This window comes from Sapajus apella, unplaced genomic scaffold, assembly GCF_009761245.1.
Source record: "Sapajus apella isolate SASKATOON/1434 unplaced genomic scaffold, GSC_monkey_1.0 scaffold82, whole genome shotgun sequence".
In the NCBI taxonomy this organism is placed as follows: domain Eukaryota; kingdom Metazoa; phylum Chordata; class Mammalia; order Primates; family Cebidae; genus Sapajus; species Sapajus apella.
In genome coordinates this window covers 663,784-688,422 of record NW_022437022.1, presented here as the reverse complement: position 1 = coordinate 688,422, position 24,639 = coordinate 663,784, and the positions used below count along the sequence as shown (strand labels likewise).

The following is a 24,639-nucleotide window of genomic DNA, read 5'->3' as shown; positions in this document are numbered from 1 at the left end:
CTGTGATACTGTGACACAGACAACAGTCCAAACCAAGTTCAGTTACATACTCTGTGAGACTGTGACACAGACAACAGCCCAAACCAAGTTCGGTTACACACTCTGCGAGAGTGTGACAGACAACTCACCTTTCCAGAGACCGATGCAAAAATGCCTATCTCCATGTACATCTCAGTTCATAACTAAGTGTAAGGATTTTGTGTTTAAATAAGAAAAATATTGTAATATGAAACCATGGCATCTCTCATCATCATCATGCTAACCCGAAGAGCACGAAGCATAAAGACAGTTTGTCTCCTCGCACACATGGGTTCTCCTTTGCATCCCAGCCCCACTTGCTGATGGTGGGGACGTGGGAAGGACAGGAGGCTGCTGGGAAGTGCTCGTCCTGGACACTTGTGGGAGGTCCCAAGCCACACCCTGAGGCATTGCCTTCGCCTGCATTCCCGGACCTCTGAACCCACCTGGGGACAGGGGCTACCTGGGGAAGAGCCGCCATGGCAGGGAAGGGGCCCAGGGGCAGGCTCACCATGAGCACGCCGAAGGACCACCAGTCGGCACTCTGTGTGTGTCCTCGCCGGTTCACCACCTCGGGCGCCATGTACTCGATCGTCCCACAGAAGGAGTACGCTCTCTTGTCGTGGTCAATGGCCTCCTTACTCAGGCCGAAATCTGCATGCAAACACAGCACACGCACTGCCTCAGTCTCTGGGTGTGTTCAGGTGTCCCCACGCAGGCGGGCATCAGTGTCCCTCTGTGGGCCCGCCCCTCTCCAGGTGGGCACGGCAGAGCCCTGCTCAGTGAAAGCAGTGCCACGTGAGCGCTTCCTGGAGCTCATCAGTACCCAGAGCCCACTGGTGCCTGAAGCTAAAATCCTCAAAGCGTGAGCAGTTCCTTATGAATCTACATACCCAGGAAACACCACCCAGACGGCAGATGCTTAGCCACTGATGGGAACTCCACAGACCCTCCCTCTTCCACAGGCACATGGAGGTGGGCGCTGCAGGGCAGAGGGACCCGGGGTGGAGGGGCAGGTGTGTGGCTGATAGCTACCGGGAAGGGGCCTCCGGCTGTAGGGGAGCCAGGCAGGTGGTCAACTTGCCTGCCCTGACAACGCCAGGGTGTGGAGAGCACAGATGGGCAGAGGAGGCCTGGGGAGCAGGGGCCGAGCTATGACGGAAGAACAGGTTTCACCAGGTGCCACAGAGCAAGGAAGGGCTTCTGAAGGAAGTGGCCCCGGGACTGGAAAGAACAGGAGTGCACTAGCTCAGGGCCTGCAGGTCTGGGGGATGACAGAGTGGCGGAGTGGAGCCGAGGCAGGCCCAGCCAGTGGTTAGAGCAGCAGCACCCAGAGAGGCCACGGCCTTGCCCCCCGAGCCTGGGATGGGCCACTTACGTGGCAGAGGGACCAATATGGTTTAGCTGTGTCCCCACCCAAATCTCACCTTGAATTGTAATAAATCCCCATGTGTCGGGGGAGGGACCCAGTGGGAGGTAACTGAATCCTGGGGTTGGGCTTTTCCTGTGCTGTTCTCGTGATAGTGAATGAGTCTCATGAGATCTGATGGTTTTATAAAGGGCAGGTCCCCTGAACACACTCTCTTGCCTGCCGCCATGTAAGATGTGCCTTTCCTCCTCCTTTGCCTTCCGCCATGATGGTGAGGGCTCCCCAGTCATGTGGAACTGTGAGTCCATTAAACCTCTTTCCTTTATAAACTACCCAGCCTTGGGTATGTCTTTATTAGCAGCATGAGAACAGACTAATAGAGGGACTTTGCAGATGCCACTGGGATTTGGAGATGGGGGATGACCCTGGATTTCTGGGTGTACCTAATGCCATCACAAGGGTCTTCAGGTTAGGGAGGGGGTCAGGACGCCATCCGAGAGCTCAGAAGATGCTGCCTGCCGGCTTCCATCATGGGGGACGCGGCACAGACCAGGAATGTGGGGGTTTCTACCAGCAGGAAGAAGCAAAGCAAGGGAATGTCCTCCAGAGGCCCCCAAAAGGCAGGCAGCCCTGCCAATGCCTCGATTTCATTCCTGGGAGACTTATTTCCAACTTGGGGCCTCCTGACCTATAAGGTGATAAGTTTGTGTGGTTTGAAGCCATGTTTCTGGCATTTTGTTAGAGATGCAATAGGGAACTAATACAAATGGGGTGTCCTGAGATTAGAACAGCCGCTTCCAGTGTGACTGAACTTGCTGGTGGCTGCCAGGCTTTATATGTAAATGGGGAGGGCGGTCATGTGGCCACTGCCATGGTCCAGGGAGTGAGGAGGAAGCAGGGACAGCACCCGTGAGGACAGCAGTGAAGGCCGCACTCCAGTGAGACCCTGGATGTCTGCCCTCAGGATGGCGCTAGGCATGAGGGCTCCTGAACTAAACACCCAGCAGTGCCGAAAAAGCCCAGCAAACAGAGCATGGCCCGGGAAGCTGGATGGTTCTGGACGTTATGAAGATGTATGACACTATAACCAGTCTGTAGCTACAGAAAATTCTGCCAAATTAGAGACAAAGCATCTGGCCAAGGGAAGGTGGTCTAAATAAGAGGGCTTGGGCTTTGAGGCGGTCCCCAGAGTTACCAGGGCTGTGATGAAGCCACCAAGGGCCGGCCATCATTTACAAACCTGTGATCTTAATATGTCCCTCTTCATCCAGGAGAATGCTAAAGGAAAGGGAAAGAAAACAGACACTTTAGAAAGAGACCCAGCCCACCGACAGGCACGTGGAGCTCAGGAGGGGAGCTGCAGGGTTCAGGGAGCCCTGACGGAGCTGGCCTGGGAGGTACCTGCAGCTTGTGCACTGGGCTTTCCCATCCCGCCTCCTTCTCCACAGCTCCCAGCTAAAGATGAACACCTCCCAGACAGAGATGTGTGTTCTTGTGCCTGGGGGACTGCTGGCTTTAGGTCTTCACGGGTCCCCAGGGAAGGTCTGGGAGCCCTCCAGACCGCTGTGTGTGAAGCACAGGTGGAGAGGGGCCCGGGAGCCTTGGAGAAGGAATGTTTCTCCAAGCAAGGGCACTCAGGATGCCCTTTCTGTCCCAAAACCCCTTCTTCTCACATGTATCCTCCCGAGCCCTGCCGTGGCTCTCGAGACCCATCCCAGGGGAAGCCGGCACATGCGGGGGTCAGGGCACTGAGGAGCTTCAGGCTTTAGCAGGTCCATCTTGTGATGGGACCTGGTCCTGGCTCAGCACTCTTGCGGGCCACTGGGTCCCTGTCTTGTTCCCGCCAAGCCCTCCTCACGCCATGTGCCTGATGTGAGAGTTTGCGTTACTCCTCCCAGGTATTCTGCTGTGGGGTGGACCCTCCATTCCCTATAGAATGGAGGCGGGATCTGTACAGGGCTGGGCGCAGGCTTAAATCCCTTCTTCCCTGAATGTCAGGCTGGAGTCAGTCAGTGTGGGCTGTGATATCCTGATGCCCCTGTGGCCCCAAACTTTCCCTATTTATTTTTTTGGCTGTAATTAAATCCTGTTCTTCCAGATGCTGGGAGGTACCAGCCTAGCCCTAAAGAGAACAGAAAGTGGGCTAGAAAGAAGCAAAAGCAAGGCTTGGAGGATGAATCTGTGATAGATACCTTTCCAGAAATCTGTGAAAGGAAGGAAAGACTGAGTCACTACAGCACGGATGAGCCTGGAGGATGCCTCCAGCAATGAGAACTGCCTGTCCCGAAACGACAGGTATGATACGATTTACAAATATAAAATGTATGGTCCCTGGAGGAGTCAAGGTCTTAGAGATGGAAAGCAGATGGTGGGTGTGGGGGCGAGGGGGCTACTGTGCTGGGGGACAGGGCTTCAGTTCTGCAAGCTGAAACCATCCCGGAGATGGATGGTGGGTATGGGGCTCAGCAGTGGGAATGTGCTTGACACCACTGAGCTGGGTGCTTAAGCATCGTTCAAACTGTAAATGTTATGTGTATTTTTCGACAATAAAAAAAATCTGCCATGGGGTTAAAAAAACACCTACTGTTTTCTGGAAATGGGAAGGAAAAATTACAGCACATACTTAAGACGACGATTTACAATTAACGAGGCAAACGTTTTCACCTGACTTTTGGGCACATTCAATCTTTGCCCAGAATGAAGCACCTTTGAAGATTAACTCCCCAATAATTCTGATTGAACAACACAACCTTTTCCTTCAAGGCCGCAATTAAACATGGCTATTTTTAGCTGTGAGGATCACACTGACCTTCAGGAGCAATGAGAACTGGTGCCCACGGCCTGGGTGGATGTTTGGGGTGAGCTGCTAACACTCAGGCATCCACAACCAGGCCGCAGAGGAGAAGCAGGGGCAGTGTCTGCACAGACGCACAACACTCCACTTCCACTTGGAGGGTAATTAACACGGGGTAACTTGTAACTTCTGGGGTGACCTTTGCTGTGACCCAAGGTGACAGGCCAGGCTCTGCCATCATCTCCCGATTAGGGAGGGGCGAAAGGGGAGGCCCAAGGCTCAGAGCACCGCAGCGTTCAAGAGCACCCACTTTGAAATGGAAATCTGGCCTTCTGCTCCTGATCCTGGAAGGAGACAGCAGCTGCCAGCAGGCCGCCCTCCTGACGGGGTTACTCAGGCTAAAGTCTTTCATGGGTCTACATTGAGCATCCCTTTTCTGAAGTGCCTGAAATTGGAAACGTTTAGAATTTTTGGATTTTGGAATATTTACTTATATATAATAAGATATCTTGGAGCTGGGCCACAAGTCTAAACAGAAAATTCATTTTTGTTTCACATATACCTTCTACACATCGCCTGGAGCTGATTTACGGAATATGTTAAATAATTTTGTGTGTGAAACCACGTTTGTGTTAAGTACTTATGTGCAGAATTTTCCCCTTGGAGGTGTCATGTTGGGGCTCAAGTTTTGGATTTTGGAGCATTTCGGATTTTGGGTTTTTGGATGAGGGATACTCAAGCTGTATTTACACATGTATTCAGTTCACATGTGCAGCTGTGACGTTCCACGGGCTGGTGGTGACGTCAGAGCATTATGCACATGGGCAAGTGCATTTTACATCGCGCGCTGGACACGGGACATGACCTGGCTTCTGAGTAAACCGAGGTGTTTCCCATCAATGACAGCCGCATGAAACAACACCAGCTTCAGAGCAGGGCTTGTCTTTTCTCAGTTCCATGCAGATGACATGGCAGGAAGGTGGAGTAGCGGCTGGGACCTGTTTCCAGACCCCGGGGCCCCCTTGGTCTTAGCTCACACGCTTGGGGTGGCCTGGTGGCACCCAAGGCTGGTTGGTCCCACCAGGCCACAAGGTGATGCCTCATCTAGGGGTGGCTATGGGCCCTGGTCTGGGTGGGTGGCATGAATCGAGGCAGTGAGGAGTGAGTGAGACAATCAGCTACTTCCCCTCAGGGATACCGGCGAGGTCAACTGAACCTAAAATACCATCCTGCAAATCTCTTCTTCTCTAACTGGATTACTCCTAGTTATATGTCAGGTCTGCAAAGAAAATGTGAAAACAACATCAAAACTAAAATGGGAACACTATTATTTTGGAGGGACTTCAGTGTTTAAAAATTTAGAATAGATTAGCAAAATATTCTAGAAATAACAGCCTCACAGGTTACCATGGCCAAGGATACACAAATCTCAGTGGACCTGGCCTGGGGATTCTGGGGCCACTGTCTTTTAGGGAACTTCTTGAGAGAGCTCTCTGACTGGGTGCCTAGAGGTGGGGCCAGCAGGCGATTGAGTAGAGGTTTGTGACCACATTCCTTGGGCTTGCTGAAACAGCTCAAAGGGCTGCCTGGATCTGGAGGATGGCAGGGAAGAGATGAGAGAGGAGGAGAAACTTGCCTGGAGGCAGCCATGTTTGAGATGGTCCCCAGTGGCTGGACAAGCCTCACCCAGGAGAGTGGGCAGGAATGTGGGTCAGGGTCGTGGGTGTGCCATGCCCCTCCCCAGCTCCGGCTTCCCGGCTTCCTGTGCATCACAGACACGCACCTGGGCCTGGCCTCCCTCGGACGTTATGAGTGTCAGGTGGGAATGGGCCTGGGCGTTTCCTGTGCAAATCAGCAAAGCCACACCTGCATCTGGGCCCTGATGCCTGAGCGAGTCTTGCCAGCACAAGAGTATCCCCAGCCCGCTCTCTGATATGTCCTCATTTAGGAAATAAATACCTTGCAATGGCTACCAACACTGCCCAGCAAAAAACACGGAGCCGATGGGTGTGGGGAAGTCAGCCCTAGTTTTTTCTCACTTACTTCTCAGGCTTCAGATCTCTATAGATGATCCCCAGGCTGTGGAGATGGTCTAAAGCCAAGGCCAGCTCAGCCAGGTAGAACTTGACGTCCTCCTCTGTGAACATTACCTAGTAAGAAAGGAAAAACAAACCACTTAACCTGTTTTTTGGCTGGTGTGTTTTAGAGAACTCTGACAGAGAGCCCGAGAGTCCACACTTAGGTGCGTTTGCTCCGTGCATGGAACATCGTGGCCCCCCAGAGTGCTTTTCTGACTCTTCTCGTGGAAAAGTGAGTTCCCTGTTCAGTTCTAAGATCAGCAGACAGAGACCAGGGCTTCCTGCAAAGGTGACTCGTGCAGCCTTGTGAGTGGGGTGCTCAGGTTCAGCTGTCCCCTCTCTGTCCTTCTCGTCCCTGCAAATCATTTGGCTCTGGGGTGGGTTTCTGGGTTTATATTCTGACATGAACGCTGCTGATTTGAACTCATAACAATTTTAACACGAGTAACTAAACCACACTGTGAGGGCTTGATGGGAAGTTACTGAAAATGGCTCCCAAATATCACTCTTTCCCCACGGATTTCTCCACTCCTTGGGTCGATGCAAGCTAGTAGCCGATGTAACCTGCTGTAAACCCAAAGTGGAAGATCACACACAGGCGGTGTGGAGTCAGCTATGGGCGGCCCAAGCTGCTCGAGGGAGGCGGGGTGGAGAGGGGCTTCTGGGTTCTGGGGCAGGCAGCCACATACTGGGCTCCCATGTGGTGGGACAGCTCAGGGCTCGGAGGTGACGAGGTGGGGATGCCCTACGTGTCCAAGTGCCAGGGACACGCTCACTCGGGCCGGCTGAAATAAGCATGAGGCCTCGGAGCCCAACAGACTTCAAGGCCATTGTGTCATCATGACTCATCCCTGCCCCCAACTTGTGAGAATCAGTGTATATGTTTTGAAGACCCCTGAATAGGAAGCGGAATCATGACCACAAGCCATTTTCTACATTCGTCATGAGAAATCAGCATCATGGAGACTACACGTCCACATGATGACTGAAGTCTCTCTCGGAAAGCAGACATGAAGAATCAGCATGCCGCCAGAAGCCTGCCTGGCAAGCACCAAATTAGCAGGGCAGCCGGGGGCCTGGACAGTGAGTGGCGTCAGGTGGGAGCCAGGCATCCACTTCACACAGGGGATTCCTCCACGTGGCTGGACACGCAGGCTCCACATCCCAGCCATCTGCCAGCCCCCCGAGTCCCCTGTTCTCCATTCCGCGCTTGGCCAGCGCCTTTCCCAGATGGATGTTTCTTTTCCAGATTGCTTAATGTGCTCAGTGGACTGACTTTCAGCAAGTTCTGCTGGTGGCCTTGTTCTTTCCTGACTTGGCATAGCCACACGTGGATCACCATGGGTTTTGTGTGTAATTTAGGGCTCAGCAAACCTGTCTTTCCACTCCCCCAGCTCTTAGTGTAAGCCCCAAGGACAAGAGCAGGAAGTTTCTCTACAGAAAGGAAACACCTCCCGGGTGAGCGTTCTGCAAGTTCGCCGGCACAGTGACCGTCCTGTAAGATGCTGGACCCCGTACTTGCTGAATGAGAGCACCCAAGGAAAAGACTTTCCGCAGGTTGCCAACAGCTCCATGAGTCTGTGATGCCCACCCTGGACAACTTTCCTCCTCCTCTGAAATAAAGGCTCTCAGAGGAGACACATATTCCCATACGAGGAGCTGCCACGATTTTTGCCAATTACTGCGGTCTTTTTGGTCAAGGAGCCCAACCACAGGCATGTCATAGCAGCTGCTGGACAAAACCAGACCCCAGATGGACTGACTCCCTGTGGATGAGAGGGGAGTGGACAAACCAAGAGATGGTATCACATGAGGAATGGGCAGACGCCAGGCTCTGGCAGCTTTGGAAATGGGCACACAGCAGGTGGCACCTGAAGGGGCTGGACGCAGGTCCCCAGGGGCTTTGTGTAGGGCTTGGATCAGGTTCTCCTGGCCCAGTGTTTTTCGTCCGTGCAAGGAGCCCCAGAGATACCTGCGCTGCTGGACGCAGAGGGACAGGGCAGCTGTGTTCTCTGGGACCCTCTGCTCCCGCTTCCAGAGCCACTCTGCCTTGCTTTACTATCCATTTGTGGCTTTGTGCAAGACAAAGGGGTTTCCTGCTGAAAATGGGAAGGTGGGGAAAGGGAGTGGGGGTGTGAAGGCACCCCGCTGGGAAGTGGGTGTCAGGAGAGCTGGGGCTGCTCTGCCTGGGGCTTCAGATGCCGTTGCTAGGCCACTCCTCCTTTGTATCAGAGAAGAACAAGTAGGACTGTCAGAATGGAAAGCCGGGCAACGGCACTGCCATGGGCAGAATCTGCCTTTCCCATCCCATGAAGTGGGGTGCTTTTCACGCCCACCTGGGCCACAGGGCTCTCAGGCTGCAGTGAAGCTGCAGTCTGGAGAGTTCCTACCGAAGGCAGTGGAGGTCAAGAAGAAACCCTGGCATGTGCAATTGCGGTCGTGAGACAAAGACGGGGTGCGAAGACCACACCCGATGCTCCCGAACACCCCCAGATGTGCGGGCGGCGTTGCACGAACTACATCTTCCCAGGAAGGAAAGTGAGACCCTGTGAGAGTCTTTCCCAGCTGTTCCTATCCACTGACCTGTGCCTTCCTGTGCTCTAGCTGGGAGGCCAACAGCGCGACTTATGGTCCTGGAGCTGCAGGCTGCGTCAGGGCCACCCGGGACTGTTGCTAGGGCTGCTTATGTGGCTTCCTTAGAACTAACCAGCAATGCACACAGCACGCCAAACACACACACACACACATCACACATAGCACACACCACACCTACTACATACCGCACCCACACCCACCCACACACATACACACACCCCACACATGCACACAGCACACCAAACACATACACACCCCACAGAACACACCACATGTATCACATAGAGCACACACACACACACACCACACACACAGCAGCCAAACACACACACCCCACAGAACACACATGTATCACATAGAGCACACATACACACACTAGACATACCACATACAGCACACACACCCACCCACACACACACACCCCCTACATATGCACACAGCACGCCAAACACACACACTCCCCATATCACACATAGCACACACCACACCTACTACATATAGCACACACACTCACCCCCCCACACACACCCTACACATGCACACAGCATGTCAAACACATACACACCCCACAGAACACACCACATGTATCACATACAGCACACATCCACACACCACACATATACACCCCACACATGCACAGAGCATGCCAAACACACACACACCCATCACACAAAGCACACACCACACATACCACATATAGCACACACAAACCCACACACCCCACACATATACACACCCTATACATGCACACAGCACGCCAAACACACACACACCCCACACAGGCACACAGCATGCCAAACCCCCCCCCACATATACACATAACACAAATACCACCACACACAGCACACATCACACATGCCACACTCATCATGCGACATATGCACACCCAACATATGCACACACACTTAGACCACACACACACCCTCACACTACACATAAGCACTCGCACATATGCACATACCCCACGCATCATGCACATGCGCTCTCACAGACCCCCCCATGCAGACCCCACACATCAAGCTCATGCAGTCTCACACATACTCCCACATATACCACACACTCGCATGTACTCACACATGCACACCTCCCCACACATGCAGTTTTGCATGCACTCACACATGTACACCCCCACACATGCACACTCGCATGCACTCACACATGCACACCCCCACATATGCACACTCGCATGCACTCATGCATGCACACAACCAACACACATGCACAATTGCATGCACTCACGCATGCACACCCCCACACGTGCACACCCCACACGTGCAGTTTTGCACACACACATGCACACCCCCACATGCTTGTATATACACATGCACACCCCCCACACATGCACACTTGTTTGCACACGCACATCCCACACACATGCACATTTGTACACACACACGTACATCACCACACACATGCAGTCTTGCACGCACTCACACATGCACACCCCCCACGCACATGCACACTCATACACACTCTCATATGCACAGCCCCACACACATGCACACTCATATGCACTCACATACGCACAGCCCCATACACATGCACTTTTGCATGTGCTCACCTCCTCCCAGTGCTCTCCACCCCTCCTTCCCTCGAGTCCCAGACAGACATTCCTGCTCGCTCTCGGTAGCAGCTGCTCACCTCTTTGGAGAGCCGGGTGAAGAGGTCCCCTCCCCGCAGGAAGTCCAGGATCAGGTAGAGCTTCCCTTCTGTCTGAAAGGCTGCGGGGGAGAGAAACCAACATTTTGGCAGCTTGTCGAATGTCCTGTGGCAACACCGCTCTCTGGCTTCTCGTTGCTCACAGTGCTGCTCACTCCAGGAGGCTGAGCCATTTGAGAAACAGCGGGACCCTGGCTGACGACCAGCTCGAAGGAGCAGCACCTGGTAAGGGGGGCCTGACGCTGTGAGGGCTGCCCCTCTCTCACTGCTGTTAGGGGTCTTGAGCCTTTTTCATCTTTCTTTCTTCTCCCCTCCTTCCTTTTTTAATAGTAAAGGAATTGAAACATACATGGGGAGAGAGACGTGCATATTCAAGCTGTTCTCATCGTTGCCGGCTTCTGTTGGGATGCATTAGTGAGCAGCCTGAAGACGGCTCTGATGAATCTGGAGGACATGTCCTTTACGTCCTGTGGAAGTTCATTCTTCCTACAGAACTCCACTCTGGTACCAGGGAACCCCCGCTTGCCTTCCTCTCTCACAGCAGCTCTAGTGATTGGTCGGCCCAGTTATCTGTACATCAAGACAATGGGGCTCATGTCCTAGGTCTGGGCCCCATGAGCTACAACTGCAGACTATGATTCAGGCCACAGGCAGGCCACACAGCTCCTGTCCACACTCAGCAAGGGCCTGCCTCTGTTCAGAGGGTGCAGGAGCACGGAAGGTCTAGCGAAGCCCGTCAGCATCCCTGCTGTGATGACGGCCACTGCAGCGGCACTGCTGAGGCACCACTGGGAGCCTATTTTATCTACGTAGGACGCGTGGCTGGAAGGGATCCTGATATCCCTGCCTACTAGAACATGTTTTATTTCCTAAAAGTACATGCTAGAAACATCATAAATGTTGGGGTTTTAGAAACATAGCCTTGAGCTAGAAAGCCTTCTGCCAGGACTGTGATGCTGAGTGCCATTCAGTGCTCCATCCTGGGCTGGGTGGGCAGATGGAGCCCTTGGGTGACCACGGAGGTGATGTGGAGGTCTGTTGAAAGCTCTTGTAAGACACCCAGTTCTCAATTGCTTCAGAAAAGCCCCCCCAGCAAGTAACATAAATGACATGTAGGATGGGACTTGACGCCAGCCACTCGGCAGCAGTGGAGGGAGTGGAGTGTCGGAAAGCCGGTCTCTGCAGCTCCTCTGCTGCGAGGTGGGGTTTGCAGCTGCACTGCCCACATCCCAGAAGGAACAGCAGGGTACACCGGCTTCTGCAGCTCCTTCGTCCTACCCTCAGATTCCCAAACGTCTCACTAACACCTCCCTGCATGCCACCTTGCCCTACGCAACCAAGAACAAACAGCTAGTTTTGTTGCTGTTCCCTTCTGTACTCTGCTCAACTGGATGACCCGGTGGGAAAGTTTAGTGCAGTAAGCCATGAGCCTGCCCCCACCATCTCAACACAACTTTTTTTAATTTGAAAATTTCACTTACTGCTTCTCTGCTGGGATAAAAAGGCAGACAGCAAATGAAGACAAGTCATGGGGCAAAGCAGCTATGTGGCCTTTGGTTAGTTACTTGAGCCTCAAACCATGAAAATAATAAGCTACCTTGAATGGAAGTTTTGAGGGTTCATCCTTAAACATGATATTCACTTGAAATGAAGAAGGTGTTACCATTTCTGGTTTAAAGAAATAATGAGGTCATAGAGCATTTTATTGTAAAACAAAGCAGAAATAAGTCATAGATTCACCCCAATCAAGGTTGAGATCTTACTAAATTATCAATGATATGGTAATAATTTAATAATGGATACCCCATCTATAATTAGATCTTTGAGACGAAAACAGGGCTTCTTGCTCTTTCAAAGAAAACAAATACAGAAGAGATTAAGTGATCAGGAAATAAGGCATCTTCATCCCCAGACAGGGCAGGACTCTCTGGTACAGGAAAGATTTTCTTCTTTCTGACCAGTTATTTCTTTTTCAATTTCCTCTGATCTGGAGAAGGTTCTCTGGGTCTTCTCTAAAGTGTCCTTTTGACTCTACTTACCGTAATGAAGCTTTACAATGAAGGGGTGATTCACTTCTGCCAAGATGTCTCTCTCCATCTTCGATCTCACTCGGTCCCGAACTGCAAAGTAGAAAGATAAAGGCGTTCAGGAGGCAGGAATTCAGAGTGCTGAGGATCACCAAACATGAAATATTGATACAATGCCCCCAACTTTTCATCACAAACATTTCAAACATACATAAAACTTGAAAAAGCTGTACAATAATCCTAGATTAAACAACTGTTCACATTTTAATACATTTGCTTTCTCACTCTCACACTACACACACACACACACACACACACACACACACACACACACACACACACGCATCTCTAGCTCTCCAAAAAATTAAAAATAAATTGTTGGCAGCACGACATGTTACTCTGAGGTGCATGTGCAGGTGGTCTCCTAAGAAAGAGGACAGTCTCTTACATTACATAACTCTAACACTACTGTCACACCCAATAAAACCAACAATCCTTCCATGATACCATCTAACATCCAGTCTATATTCAATCTTCCCCTTGACAGCATTTACAGCTCTTGGTTTTTCCAAACTAGAATTCAGTTCAATTACATTGGTTGTAAAATGTCTTTGTTTTGCTCCTAGGAGACAGTGGTCCCACACCTATTTCCCCTGCCCTGTATTTTTTTGTGGACTTTTTGGTAAGTCCAGGTCAGTTTTTATCTGTAGAATGTTCCACATTCTGGGTTCGTCTGATGGTTGCTCAGTTGCTTTCCATAACTCTTGTATTTCTTGTCGACTGGAGATGTTATAAGATCGGGGCTAAACGGTTTCGGTCACCAGGTAATGCCTGTACCTCAGACTGCCTCAGATCAGGAGATGCCTGCAGGGCTCACCCGCTCTGCGTCATGTTCAATGTGATCCGTGGTGGAGGGGGCAGGTCATCATCTCTCCATGGAGGTCTGTATGTCCCTTTTTGAGTAATAGGTACCTGTGGGCATGGAGGGACCTGTGGGTTCCCGAGCAATCCTTCATGCAATGGTGCTAGCATACACATGTGATCCCTGCCTGAGTCATTCAGGCTACAGGACAGCCGTTTTCACATTTCTGATGGAACTGGAAATTGAGGAAGATTCTTCTCTCCGTCTCCATGAAGATAACCATGGACCATGTACTTTCTGTTTAATTTAGTGTGTTGTAACAGTTACATATTCTTCTTAGAGCTCACACTATCTCAAGTTTAGCCAATGGAGAATACAGATGCAATTAGTTTTGATGCAAAAACAAATGAACAAAGAACACCACTTGAGAGTAAGAACAGCTTTAGTATTCCAATAAGCAAGCCCTCACATCCTGGGCAGCATCCGGGGCCTCACACAGTCCAATGAGTGATGGTAGAAAATTTCTTCAAACGTTTCTATTGGGACAAACATGACGAGTATTTGATCATGGGCCAGGTATTTAAATTTATCCATATTTAGGACTTGTGATACATACTGCTAAAGTTTTATTTAAGAAATTCTTCACCAAGAATGGTGCAATAATAGTAAGAAAATAGAAAATAACAAACTTGGAGGATGTGGAGAACTTGGAACCCGCATGCGTTGCTGGTGGCAATGTAATATGGCACAGGTGCTGTGGAAAATAGCTTGGTAGTTCCTCACAAAGAAGCAGAATTCCGTGGGACCCAGCAATTCCGCTCATAGGATACATGACCAAAGCCTGAAAGAGTGGATTTGAATGGGTTCATACACTCCCATTCATGGCAGGATTCTGTACAACAGACAAAGGAGGAAGCAACCCAAGTGTCCATCAACAGCTGATGGACAACATGTGATGCTGTAGTAAACACACACACACGTACACAAACACACACACACACACAACGGAGTATTAGCTCTAAAAAAGAGTAAAATTCTCACACACAATATGGATGGAACTTCAGGACATTCTGCTAAGTGAAATAAGCCAGATACAGGAGGACCACTATTGTATGATCCACTTAGAAGAGCTGCCTAGAATAGCCAGATTCAGAGAGATGGAAAGCAGAATCCTGGTGAACAGGAGCTAGAGGAGGGGGAATGAGAAGTTATTGTTTCCATTTGGGATGATAAAAATGTTTTTGGTATAATACTGGCGAGGACAACATTGTGAATGTACTGATGTCACTGAACTGTTCACTTACACATGGCTGAAGTGATCAATATTATGTTACGTATGTCTCACCACAGTTAAAAAGAGAAAATCCTTCCTCATTCCTGGGTCCCTGAGTTTCACTGTCTGAACTCCTGGTTTTAATGCTCCACCCAGGATTCGGGCTCTCTGAAGTCTGCCTGTGTCCTTGGTGCTGGGACAGTTTTGCTTTCCCGTTTGGTCTGTAACAGTGTCTCCTGGGGCCCGGGCGGTGACTGTGGCATCTGGCCCTGCACCCCGCCTCACTGTCAGCATCACTGTGTCCTACTCTTCGCTTTGGTTTCCTCATATACAAACTGGATGAGATGGCTCCCACCTCCCAGGGCTGCCTGAGAAACCTGTGCAGTGACATGTGCGACACCCCGACCCGGGGCCAGCCCACACTGTGCTGCTTCAGGTGTCATTGGCAGTGACACCTTTGTTATATGCTCACATCCCCTTTCATTTTCTGATCCCTCCTTGCTTTTCCCCCACTCTGCCCATCCCTCTTCTGACTCCAGACCCTTGTCCTCACAGTGGTCCTGTAACATTCCTTAGAGTGGGAGGTCCAATATTTTGACTTCCCTGGGCCACACTGTAAGAACTGTCTTGGGCCACACATAAAATACACTAACACTAGCAATAGCTGATGAGCTTTAAAAAAAAAATCACAAAAAAATCTCATAATCTTTTAAGAAAGTTTATGAATTTGTGTTGGGCTGCATTAAAAGCTGTGTAGCCTACAAGCCAAGGTTTGGACAAGCTTGCCTTAGAGTCTAGACGGGCTGTGGGCAGAGCTGGGGGATACTATCAGCTCCCCTGAACTTCAGCACCTCCTTCCCCAGTGGTCCTCGTAGTTCCTAATCCCTCGAGACCAAAACAACAAGGCAGAGGGTGCAGGAACGACTCCTCATAACTCATGCCTAAGGGGAGTCCTTCTCCTGCCTCAACTAATGGAATCAAAATTTGATTGCTTAAAAGACTTTGGTGAGCATGCAATTCAACCCTATGTTCTTACAGAAAGGAAACTGAGGCTCACCGCAGGAAAAAGCATTGCTCAAAGTTAGATAGCTCCTGGTGGCTGGAAGGAAGCAGATCCCTGCCTGCCCCCTCTACTGGGTGAAGGCCTGGCGTGCGTCCCAGCTGCGTGCGTGCACTGTCCTCGCCGGACACAGGGGCAGTACAAACTGTGGCACAGAAGACTAACTGCTGCCGTGGACGAAGGGGCAGCAAGCAACCTGGGCTGAGAGAGATTTAATGAGAGGGGCCACGCACGGGAAGCACTGACCCAGTTGAGAAGCGGAGCACCGTGTTCAGAAGCCAGGATACCGTGGAGCACCTTCACAGAATACAATTTTATACCCCGGCTGTGATTTTATCTCTAGAGTAATGATCCCTGAGTTCAGAGATCTTTTCTCCCTCTCCAATTGTAGTCATTGTGTGCAAACCTTTTGAAAAGGCTCAGCTGCAGAATTTAAGTCTTGCACCCGTTCCCGTTTATCATTTGTGAGTTCACGCCTTAGTGATCTGGATTCTGCATGTTGGTCAGGGTAGTTTTCTTTCTCTATGAAGGTGAGCCGGAAGATAGGCCATAGGATGGCAAACTTGGGGGAAATGTATAGCGAAGGTGGGCTTGGTCTTCCCAGCCCTTTTGTGAATCAGACAGCTGAGTGGTGAGGTCACAATTCTTGCCGCTTGGCCTCAGATTCCTTCCTCCCCCACCTTTTTTCCTGGGCCCACTCCTTTCCCATCACTACTTCTCCATCTTCTCTGCGCTGGGCATTTAGAATGAGAAGAGGCAGGCTGTGCTCTGCAGGAAGTGAGAGCCCAATGGGGATATGGCCTGTGGGGAGGGCAGCAAGGGGTCACCAGAGGGTGACCAGCCCTACCCCATGTGTGCTGGGGGAGTTGTGTGTGCTGGGGGAGTTGTGCATGCTGGGGGAATTGGGAACGGCCCGGAAGGTTTTCACAGAGGAGGAGCTAAGTCTTGCAGGGGACCTGGGAGCCTCCAGGTGTTCGGAGGCTCAGGGATGTGGGTAGGCTGGTACACAGAGCTGCAGCGCCCCGCTGATGAGGCCAGCATCAGGGACGCAGGGCCTGGGGAGCCGAGAGACCAGGGAGAGGACTTTCACACAGCACGTGTTCAGGGCCTAGTCTAGAATTAAGAGGTCATGTGGAGGATGCAATAGCAGTGTGACTGGAATGGGCAATGTGGCCAGAATGGGACAAGGGGATCCCACCATCCAGCCCTGGAGAGGGACGGATCAGGCCTGGAGGAGGGAGAACGGAGACTCATGACCTCTTAGCTGCTGGGAATAAAAAGGATGGAGCCGCATCATCCTAGCCCTCTGCCTGGGTGACTGGTGGAGAAATTAGCCAGGAGAGAAGTCAGGAGGTGGGCAGGGAGAGAAGAGGCCACCTGTACTCTGCCTGTCCAGTGCTGAGGACACGTGGGGCTCAGGAAAATACTTGGTCTGGAGCTTTGCTGGAAACACAGATGTAAGCACCCACCCCACGGCAGGAGCCAAGGGTGCTGAAAGACCACCGGAGGCTATGTAGGATTAAGGAGGACCATGGTGGGGACCACGGTGAGGACCATGGTGGGGACTGTTGTTCTGGGGGAGAAGGGAGAGAGGATGCTCCATGATGTGGTCAGGAGGACCCGGATGGGACAGACGGAGAATTCAGAAATGTGAAAGAGTGTTAGGTGGCAGCAGATGCTCAAGACAGTCCACCAGGTGGGGATGCAGGAGGCCACTCGCGGAGTCGCATGACTCACGGCAGATTCATCAGGGACCATGCAATGAGGACATTGCTCATCCCCAGGGAGGGGCCTGTGGCTGGGTCTGCGATGTGGTGGGTGAGTGAGGTCAGCATCTCTGTGGCCCCTTGATGTGACTTTTAGAAGCTTTGACATACTTTTTAAATTAAAACATTTTATGCATTCATTCTTGAAAAAACAGTTCCTGATGTAGATAAAAATAAGAGAGCTTGTGTTATTAAACACAACTGCAGTTATGCACCCGAGAGGACATTCTGAAGGGCAAAACCTCATGCCAGCATCGGCATGACGTCATTAGGATGCTCTCATCATGCGCTGGAGATTGCCGGATGGAGCTCCTGTATCTGTCACCTTAGCTCTGCAGAAGGGAGGAAAAGCAAAATGATTCACAGGGAAGATGCTACAGAGAATGCCTTTATTTTCCCTGTGAAGGGAAAATAAAGCTTGGGCCCCAGAAATCACTAAGCTAAAGGGAAAAGTCAAGCTGGGAACCACCGAGGGCAACCTGTGTCCCATTCTATTCAAAGTCACCCCTCTGTTCACGGAGACAAATGTAGATCTGACTGCCTGCTTTGGAGAAGCTAATCAGAAGCTCAAAAGAATGCAACCATTGGTCTCTTATCTACCCATGACCCGGAAGCCCCTCCCCATTCCAGTCTTCCACCTTTGCTTGGAGTTGTCCAACCTTTCCAGCTGGAACCAGTATTCATCATACACATGTTGATTGATGTCTTATGTTTCCCTAGAATGTACAAAATCAAACTGTCCTTGACCACCTTGGGTACATGTTGTCAGGACCTCCTGAGGTTGTGTCACGGGCGCACGTCCTCAACCTTGGCATAAATTTCTGAATTAACTGAGATCTGTCTGAGGTTTTTGGGGTTCAAGTCTCCATTCCTCACCTCTCCCCAGTTACAGCCTCCAATGGCTACAGCCAACGTGAGTGCCAATGAGTTTCGGGAGTTAATGAAAGCAAACCTGGAATCCATTCACCCAACGCAAAGACCCCAAAGGGAGAAAGGACATAATGGAATCAGAAAGATTTCTCTCAAAATAAAAGCAAAGGCCTGGGCAGAAGACACAGGGCTCACGAAGGCAGGCAGGCTCTGCAGAAAGCCAGGGGCGGCAGTGACTGCACACAGCAGGAGGGGTGGGGGGGCTGCCCCTTCTAGGATGATTAAACAAGAAGTCTCTCTCTCTCTGAGCTGCCTGCTGGCATCAAACAAAGTTAAACTCAATAAGGAAAATTTCTCCGTCACACATCACACAGCCAATGGGGCTGCCATCATGCACCCGTGGGCTTTGGCACGCCCTAGACTGGGGCTGCTTCCACATGGGGAAAACCTCATTAGATGCATGTGGCCAGGCTTGCTGCACTGTCTTTTATCTCAGTGAAGCAGGCCCAGGCTTAGCAGGGCCCGCAGGAGGGCAGGCTGTCTGTCACCCAAAGTGCCTCCTCTTACGGGTGAGGTCCCTGCTCCACCTGCCCAGCCCTGCATGCTGATGCTGAGACCTGGTGAAGCAGTGTGGGAGAGAAAAGGGGGGTCCCTGCTCCATCCTGCCATCTCCTTGCAAAGCTTAGTGCTCGACTCTGGTTAAGAGCATCTGAAAGTTCTCTAAATAGGACTGATGTTTTATTGAATTCACATCCATTTGGAAGGAACTTGTTTAGCCACATATCTGACTTTAAAGCATTGGTAAGGAAAACTTGGTAAGTCTGATGAAAAATTAGAGAACGATGTCTTATATTCAAATTTTAAAGGGATTATAGAGTCACAGTAAAAAAAAAATAGGTCTCCTCCCTATATCTTACACTAAAATAAATCCCATATCTATTAAAGAATTACATTTAAAAACCAAAACCAAAAAAAAAAAAAGAAAAACCCAAAAAAACAAAGCTGGCCAGGCATGGTGGCTCACATCTGTAATCTCCACACTTTGGGTGTCTGAGGTGGGTGGGTCGCTTGAGCCCAAGAGTTGGAGACCAGCCTGAGCAACATGGTAAAACCCTGTCTCTACTAAAAGTACAAAAAGTTAGCCAGGAGTGGTGGTGTGCACCTGTAGCTTTAGCTACTTGGGAGGCTGACATGGGAGAATCTCTTGAGCCTGGGAAGCTGAGGCTGGGTGATGGAAGTAAAACACTGCCTCAAAAAAGAAAAAAAAAGCACCAAAAAAGCAAAAACAAAATATAATAAAGGTTAACACTTATCTGGTATCTGGATGGGGAACGTTTTTTGTTTTTTAAATATAAGCAATGGAAGAAATAACACAGGAAAGATAGATTAAGTTACAAAATATTTACAAATTGGCCTTCCAAAAAGATTATAAAACTAAAAGGCGAACAAAAATATACGGTTATTTTAAACAAGCAGAAAAGAGGTCAAAAGCCAAAGTAAATATAATACCCAAATACTCTCAAAACATTTACAATAAAAAAGAAAGAAGCTGAGCATCAGCCCGACAGTGAACCCAACATATTCCAGGTTAAACACATCAGTGTGGGGAAGACGTTTTTGTAAGAAAGTTTTGTATGTCTAACTCCCTGGGCACGACGTGGCCTCACACAAGCGTACGCTGGGTTTAGGGCGGCGGAAAGCAGGAAGAGGATGTGTTCACTCCAGGGTAGGGTGGTATGACTGCTGATGACACAGGACAGACAGACAGATTGAGCGGACGACACTGTATAACTAACCGTGCCTAGTTTCCGTACATGAACGGGAAGACAAACTGAACAAGATGTCAAGGACAGTCATCACGCCAAGCAGTGCTCTTGGCATGTGAAATACCATGACTAGAAATGGCTGTTCAAGAATGACTGGGGAAGATGCTCGGGTCTATGCAAATTCTAGCTTTGCTGGGCAGAGCTGCAATACACCAACCTCGCCACTGCCCACTCTGGGTGGTATTGGTCATGCATGGCCCATATCCAGGGATGGAACGAAACGGCTGGAGCCATTGATCTGCCAACTGACAGCCACAAAGTGATTCCTCCACTGAGAAACTGACAGTGAAAGCAAATGTTTCATTTTCTGATGCTCAGTACATGCAAACCATCTCTTTGACAGTCAGGGAGTCCACGGAGTTTTGATTTCTAAGATCTAGACGTATAAAAAAGAAAACCTAGTGAAAAGGTTTCTTCCATTGTTACTGTGTTAATGAGTTATAGACATTGTGAGAGCCGCAGAAAACCGAGTTAAAAGATCACTCACACCAGCCTGCAGGGAAATGCCAGCAACCACTGCCTGCTGGGTAGTTCTAGACTAGCGGAGACTCTGGAGCCAGGCCATCTGCGCCGGGCCACTGCCCCTCTGTGATGTTTATTCTCTTGTACTTAACAGGTTAGCCTGGAGCTGCCTGGGGCTTGCTCCTAGAGATGTGAAAAGAATAAATGTTCTAGGCTGTCCTCAGATTCACTAATGAATGGCAGGCACTGGGGATACGTTAAAATTTCGTTGTCCTTCAAGTTAACCCTGTATTTGTGGCCAACTTGCCGCATTTCAGGTTTGAGTGATGCAGTTTCCATGGCTTACCTGCTCTGTTCAGCAACCTGTGCCCCCTGGTACCAGTTCTGACTGCCATGTGCTCTCCACTGTCATGACCCCAAGACAATCCCTGGGGCTGAGACGACTGTGGAGGCACCACAGGTCACCCCACTGCAAGGGGCATGGTTTCCTTCCCAGGAAAATACAGGAGGAAGCACTTTGTGAGATCATCCTGGCAGGAAAAGGATATACGATACACAACTACAGCTACTTTCTGGAACCCCTCTACAAGGCGCCTCTCTTCAGCAGCAATGCCTGCATTTGTTTGTCTGATTTTTAAATTATCTCCCCCAATAGACTTCATCTGTGTATTACATGATACAGCATACGCTGGTGGTTAGCTTTATAAAAGTGTCAACTTGACTGGGTTGAGATGCCAGGGTAGCTGGTGAACTATGACTTCTGGGTGTGTCTGTGAGGGCGTTTCTGGGAGATATCAGCATTTGAATTGGTGGACTGAATAAAGATCACCCTCTCCTATGTGAGCAGGCACCATCCAGTCCACTGAGGGCCTGAATAGAACAAAAAAGCAGTGGGAGAGGAATCTGCTCCCTGTTGAAATGGGACATTCATATTTTCCAGGCCTTGGACATCAGTGCCTGGTTCTTGGGCCGAGACTTAAGCCATTGCTCTCCTCTCCCCACCACCAAGTTCTCGGGACTTTAAACTCAGACTGGAACTTAAACCACCAGCTCTCCTGGTTCTCAGGCCTTTGGATTTTAACTGAAGGACGCCCCCAGCTTTCCTGGTCCTGCGGCTTGCAGGTGGAAGCTCATGGGACTTCCCAGCCTTCATATCCATATGAGCTGATTTCTGTAATAAATCTCTAAGAAATGTATATCCATCCTATTTGTTGTTACTCCGAAAAATCCTCAATAATACATAAATTGGCGCCCAGAAGTGAGGTGCTGCTATAACAAAGCCTAAGAATGTGGAAGCGGCTTTGGAACTGGGTAATGGGTAGAGGCTGGAAGAGTTCTGAGATGCAGCTAGAAAAAGCCTACATTGCCATGAGAAAGACCTTTCAATGCGACACTGGTGAAGACTCACAAAGAAAAGAGGAGAGCTGTAGAGAAAGTCTACATCTTCTTAGGGAATACTAAGGAATCCCGGATGCTGATAAGGAAGTCAGTATGGACCAGCCTCCTCCATAGAAGCCGGCAGCGACTCTCCAAGGCAATAGAAGATGACCCTGCAGCCAACTCAGAGCATCAGGGCTGCCCACCCACGTCAGGCCAGGGCATAAGCGCTCCGGGTAGAATGATCTAAAAGTAAGGGCCACTGGTGTGTGGGGCTGAGCGCTGCCTCAAAGTGTGGGCTCTCCACCCTCCAGTGCTGCTGACCCTGGCTGCCCTGGGTACAACGCTGCCTAGGGCAGACCCTGATGCCCTGTGAGCCCCAGCAGTTGCCTTCTGGAGGGAGCAGGTGGCAAAGGCTGGCAGTGACTGTGTGGTTCTGTCTTCCTCACCATGGGGAGCGCAGGAGCCTTGGGGGTGTGGCTACCCACCCCCCACCCACCCTGCCCCAGATTTCAAAGGCTGGGATCCAGGCACAGAACCACTGTGAGGTCATCCAGCCACACTGGATGGAGTCAGGCACCCAAAGCTGTGGGGCCAGGGACTTGGAGAGCTGACCCCTGCCCTGCAAAGCTCTGGGACAGGAACTCCAACTCTGTATGTTCTTTTTTTTTTTTTTTTGAGACAGTGTCTTACTCTGTTGCCAGGTGCTAGGCTGGAGTGCAGTGGCACAATCTCAGCTCACTGCAACCTCCGCCTCCCGGGTTCAAGCAATTCTCCTTCCTCAGCCTCCCGAGTAGCTGGGACTATAGGCGCACACCACCGCGCCCAGCTAGTTTTTGTGTTTTTAGTAGAGACGGGGTTTCACCATGTTGGCCAGGATGGTCTCGATCTCTTGACCTCGTGATCTGCCCACCTCGGCCTCCCAAAGTGCTGGGATTACAGGCTTGAGCCACCGCATCCGGCCTCTGTATGTTCAAAAGGCAGGACACCTGCTCCAGTGGGCCTGGAGGGCACAGCGTCTAGTCAAAGAGGATTATTCTGGAGCTTTGAGGTTCCATGTTGTTTGCTGGGTTTTGGACTTACTTGGGACCTGTTACTCCTTCTTTCCTATTTCTCCTTTGGAAAGGAAATGTCTGTCCTGTGCTGGTCCCACCACTGTATTTTTGATGCACATAGCTCGTGTGGTTTCACAGGCTCACCACGGGAGGCTGATTTGTATCAGGATGAATCGTATCTTGGATCTCACTAATACAGAGAGATCGTAGAGATACTGACATTGGGGGCAGAGGAAACCATGTGATTTGGATGAGATATCAGGCTTTAGACTTGAGTTGAATGAAGCTGAGGCTATGGAGAGGGATGAACGTGGGAAAGACATGAATTTTAGAGACTGGATGGAATGCTATAGACTGTTTATACTCCCTCCATTAAATTCATATGTTGAAACCTAACTCCCTGTGTCATGGTTTTAGGTGGGATCTCCGGGGGTGATTAGGTCAGAAGGGTGGAGCCCTCATGCATGAGATTAGTGCCCTTAGAAAATAGACCCCAGAGAACTCATTCATTCCTTCCGCCAAGTGAGGTCACAGTGAGGAGAGGGCCACGAACCAGGCAGCAGCCTCCCCAGGCATGAAATCTGACATAGCCTGGATCTGGGATTTGCCGCAGAACTGTGAGAAATAAATTTCTGTTGTTTATGATGTTCTGTGATGTCAGCCTGAATGAACTAAGACACATATCATATCATATTATAGCATACTGTTCTGTTCTATTTTACCTAGATATTACAAAAGCAAATTAAGGTTAAGATGAAATTTAATGCAATTCTGTCAGCCGCTGTGCGGACGGGAAATGGCTGTGCGAGTGCACCTTAGGAAACCACTGTGTGAGGGACACAAGGCACATAGTGGATGCTGCATGGACCATGCAGTGCCAGTAGCTCTGCTGCTACAAGCCCACAGAACCATCGCTTCTGTGCACACCTCTGTGGGGGGCTGAGCACATTCGGACGGCCTTGGTGACCGGAAGTCCTGGCAGTTTGAGACTCCATGATGCTTTGGTTTGATGCAGTACAACTGCAGGGATTTTGAAGACTGAGCTGACAGACACACTTTAGCTTGAGACTCACCAGCACTGGAGAGTGTGGGCTGTGCTGGGCTCAGCCTCCCCCATGGGTGGCCATTGGCTGAGCCTTCCTTTCTTTACTCACAAAAAGGCTATTGAGCCTGAAATTATATCCTACGTGGCTTCCCAGATGCAAAATAAAAGTCCTTCTTCCCACAATATCTTCTAGCTTTCAAAGGTTTAATTCATAGTAAAAAATGGACTTCCATGAGCCTCTATGTTGCTAAACTTTTGGGGGACAAACTTTTTATAGTTAATTATTTCACAAATAAAGGAAGAGAAGAAAACCGTAAATAAGAATAATAAAAGTTAACCACACTGATTACTGTAATGGGTATGACTCCCCAAGAGGTGTCTTTTTATTCTTCTATACTGAAGTATTAAAAAGATTGATATGGTTACTTAGCTGACTTCCTTAGCAGGGAATCTTTGTGCAGATAAATCTTAAGCCCATTACTCTTTTTTTTTTTTTTTTTTTT

The 24,639-nt window shown here is 50.1% G+C and overlaps 1 protein-coding gene and 1 long non-coding RNA gene across 7 annotated transcripts in view; both read right to left on the bottom strand.

Annotated features, from left to right (window-relative positions):
- Nucleotides 1-523, bottom strand: part of LOC116533462 — a 766-nt gene extending 243 nt beyond the window's left edge. Inside the window, exon 1 of the long non-coding RNA XR_004261304.1 lies at nucleotides 51-523. This is a non-coding gene — a long non-coding RNA (uncharacterized LOC116533462). The remainder of the gene's footprint in view (nucleotides 1-50) is intronic.
- Nucleotides 1-24,639, bottom strand: part of RPS6KA2 (ribosomal protein S6 kinase A2) — a 447,811-nt gene that overhangs the window by 84,530 nt on the left and 338,642 nt on the right. For all 6 annotated transcript variants that reach the window (XM_032253221.1, XM_032253224.1, XM_032253226.1 and 3 more), the window contains 5 exons: nucleotides 12,553-12,633; nucleotides 10,496-10,575; nucleotides 6,225-6,331; nucleotides 2,628-2,665; nucleotides 530-672 (listed from right to left, as the gene is read on the bottom strand). In XM_032253221.1, the coding sequence (XP_032109112.1) occupies nucleotides 530-672; nucleotides 2,628-2,665; nucleotides 6,225-6,331; nucleotides 10,496-10,575; nucleotides 12,553-12,633 (449 nt within the window). The remainder of the gene's footprint in view (nucleotides 1-529; nucleotides 673-2,627; nucleotides 2,666-6,224; nucleotides 6,332-10,495; nucleotides 10,576-12,552; nucleotides 12,634-24,639) is intronic.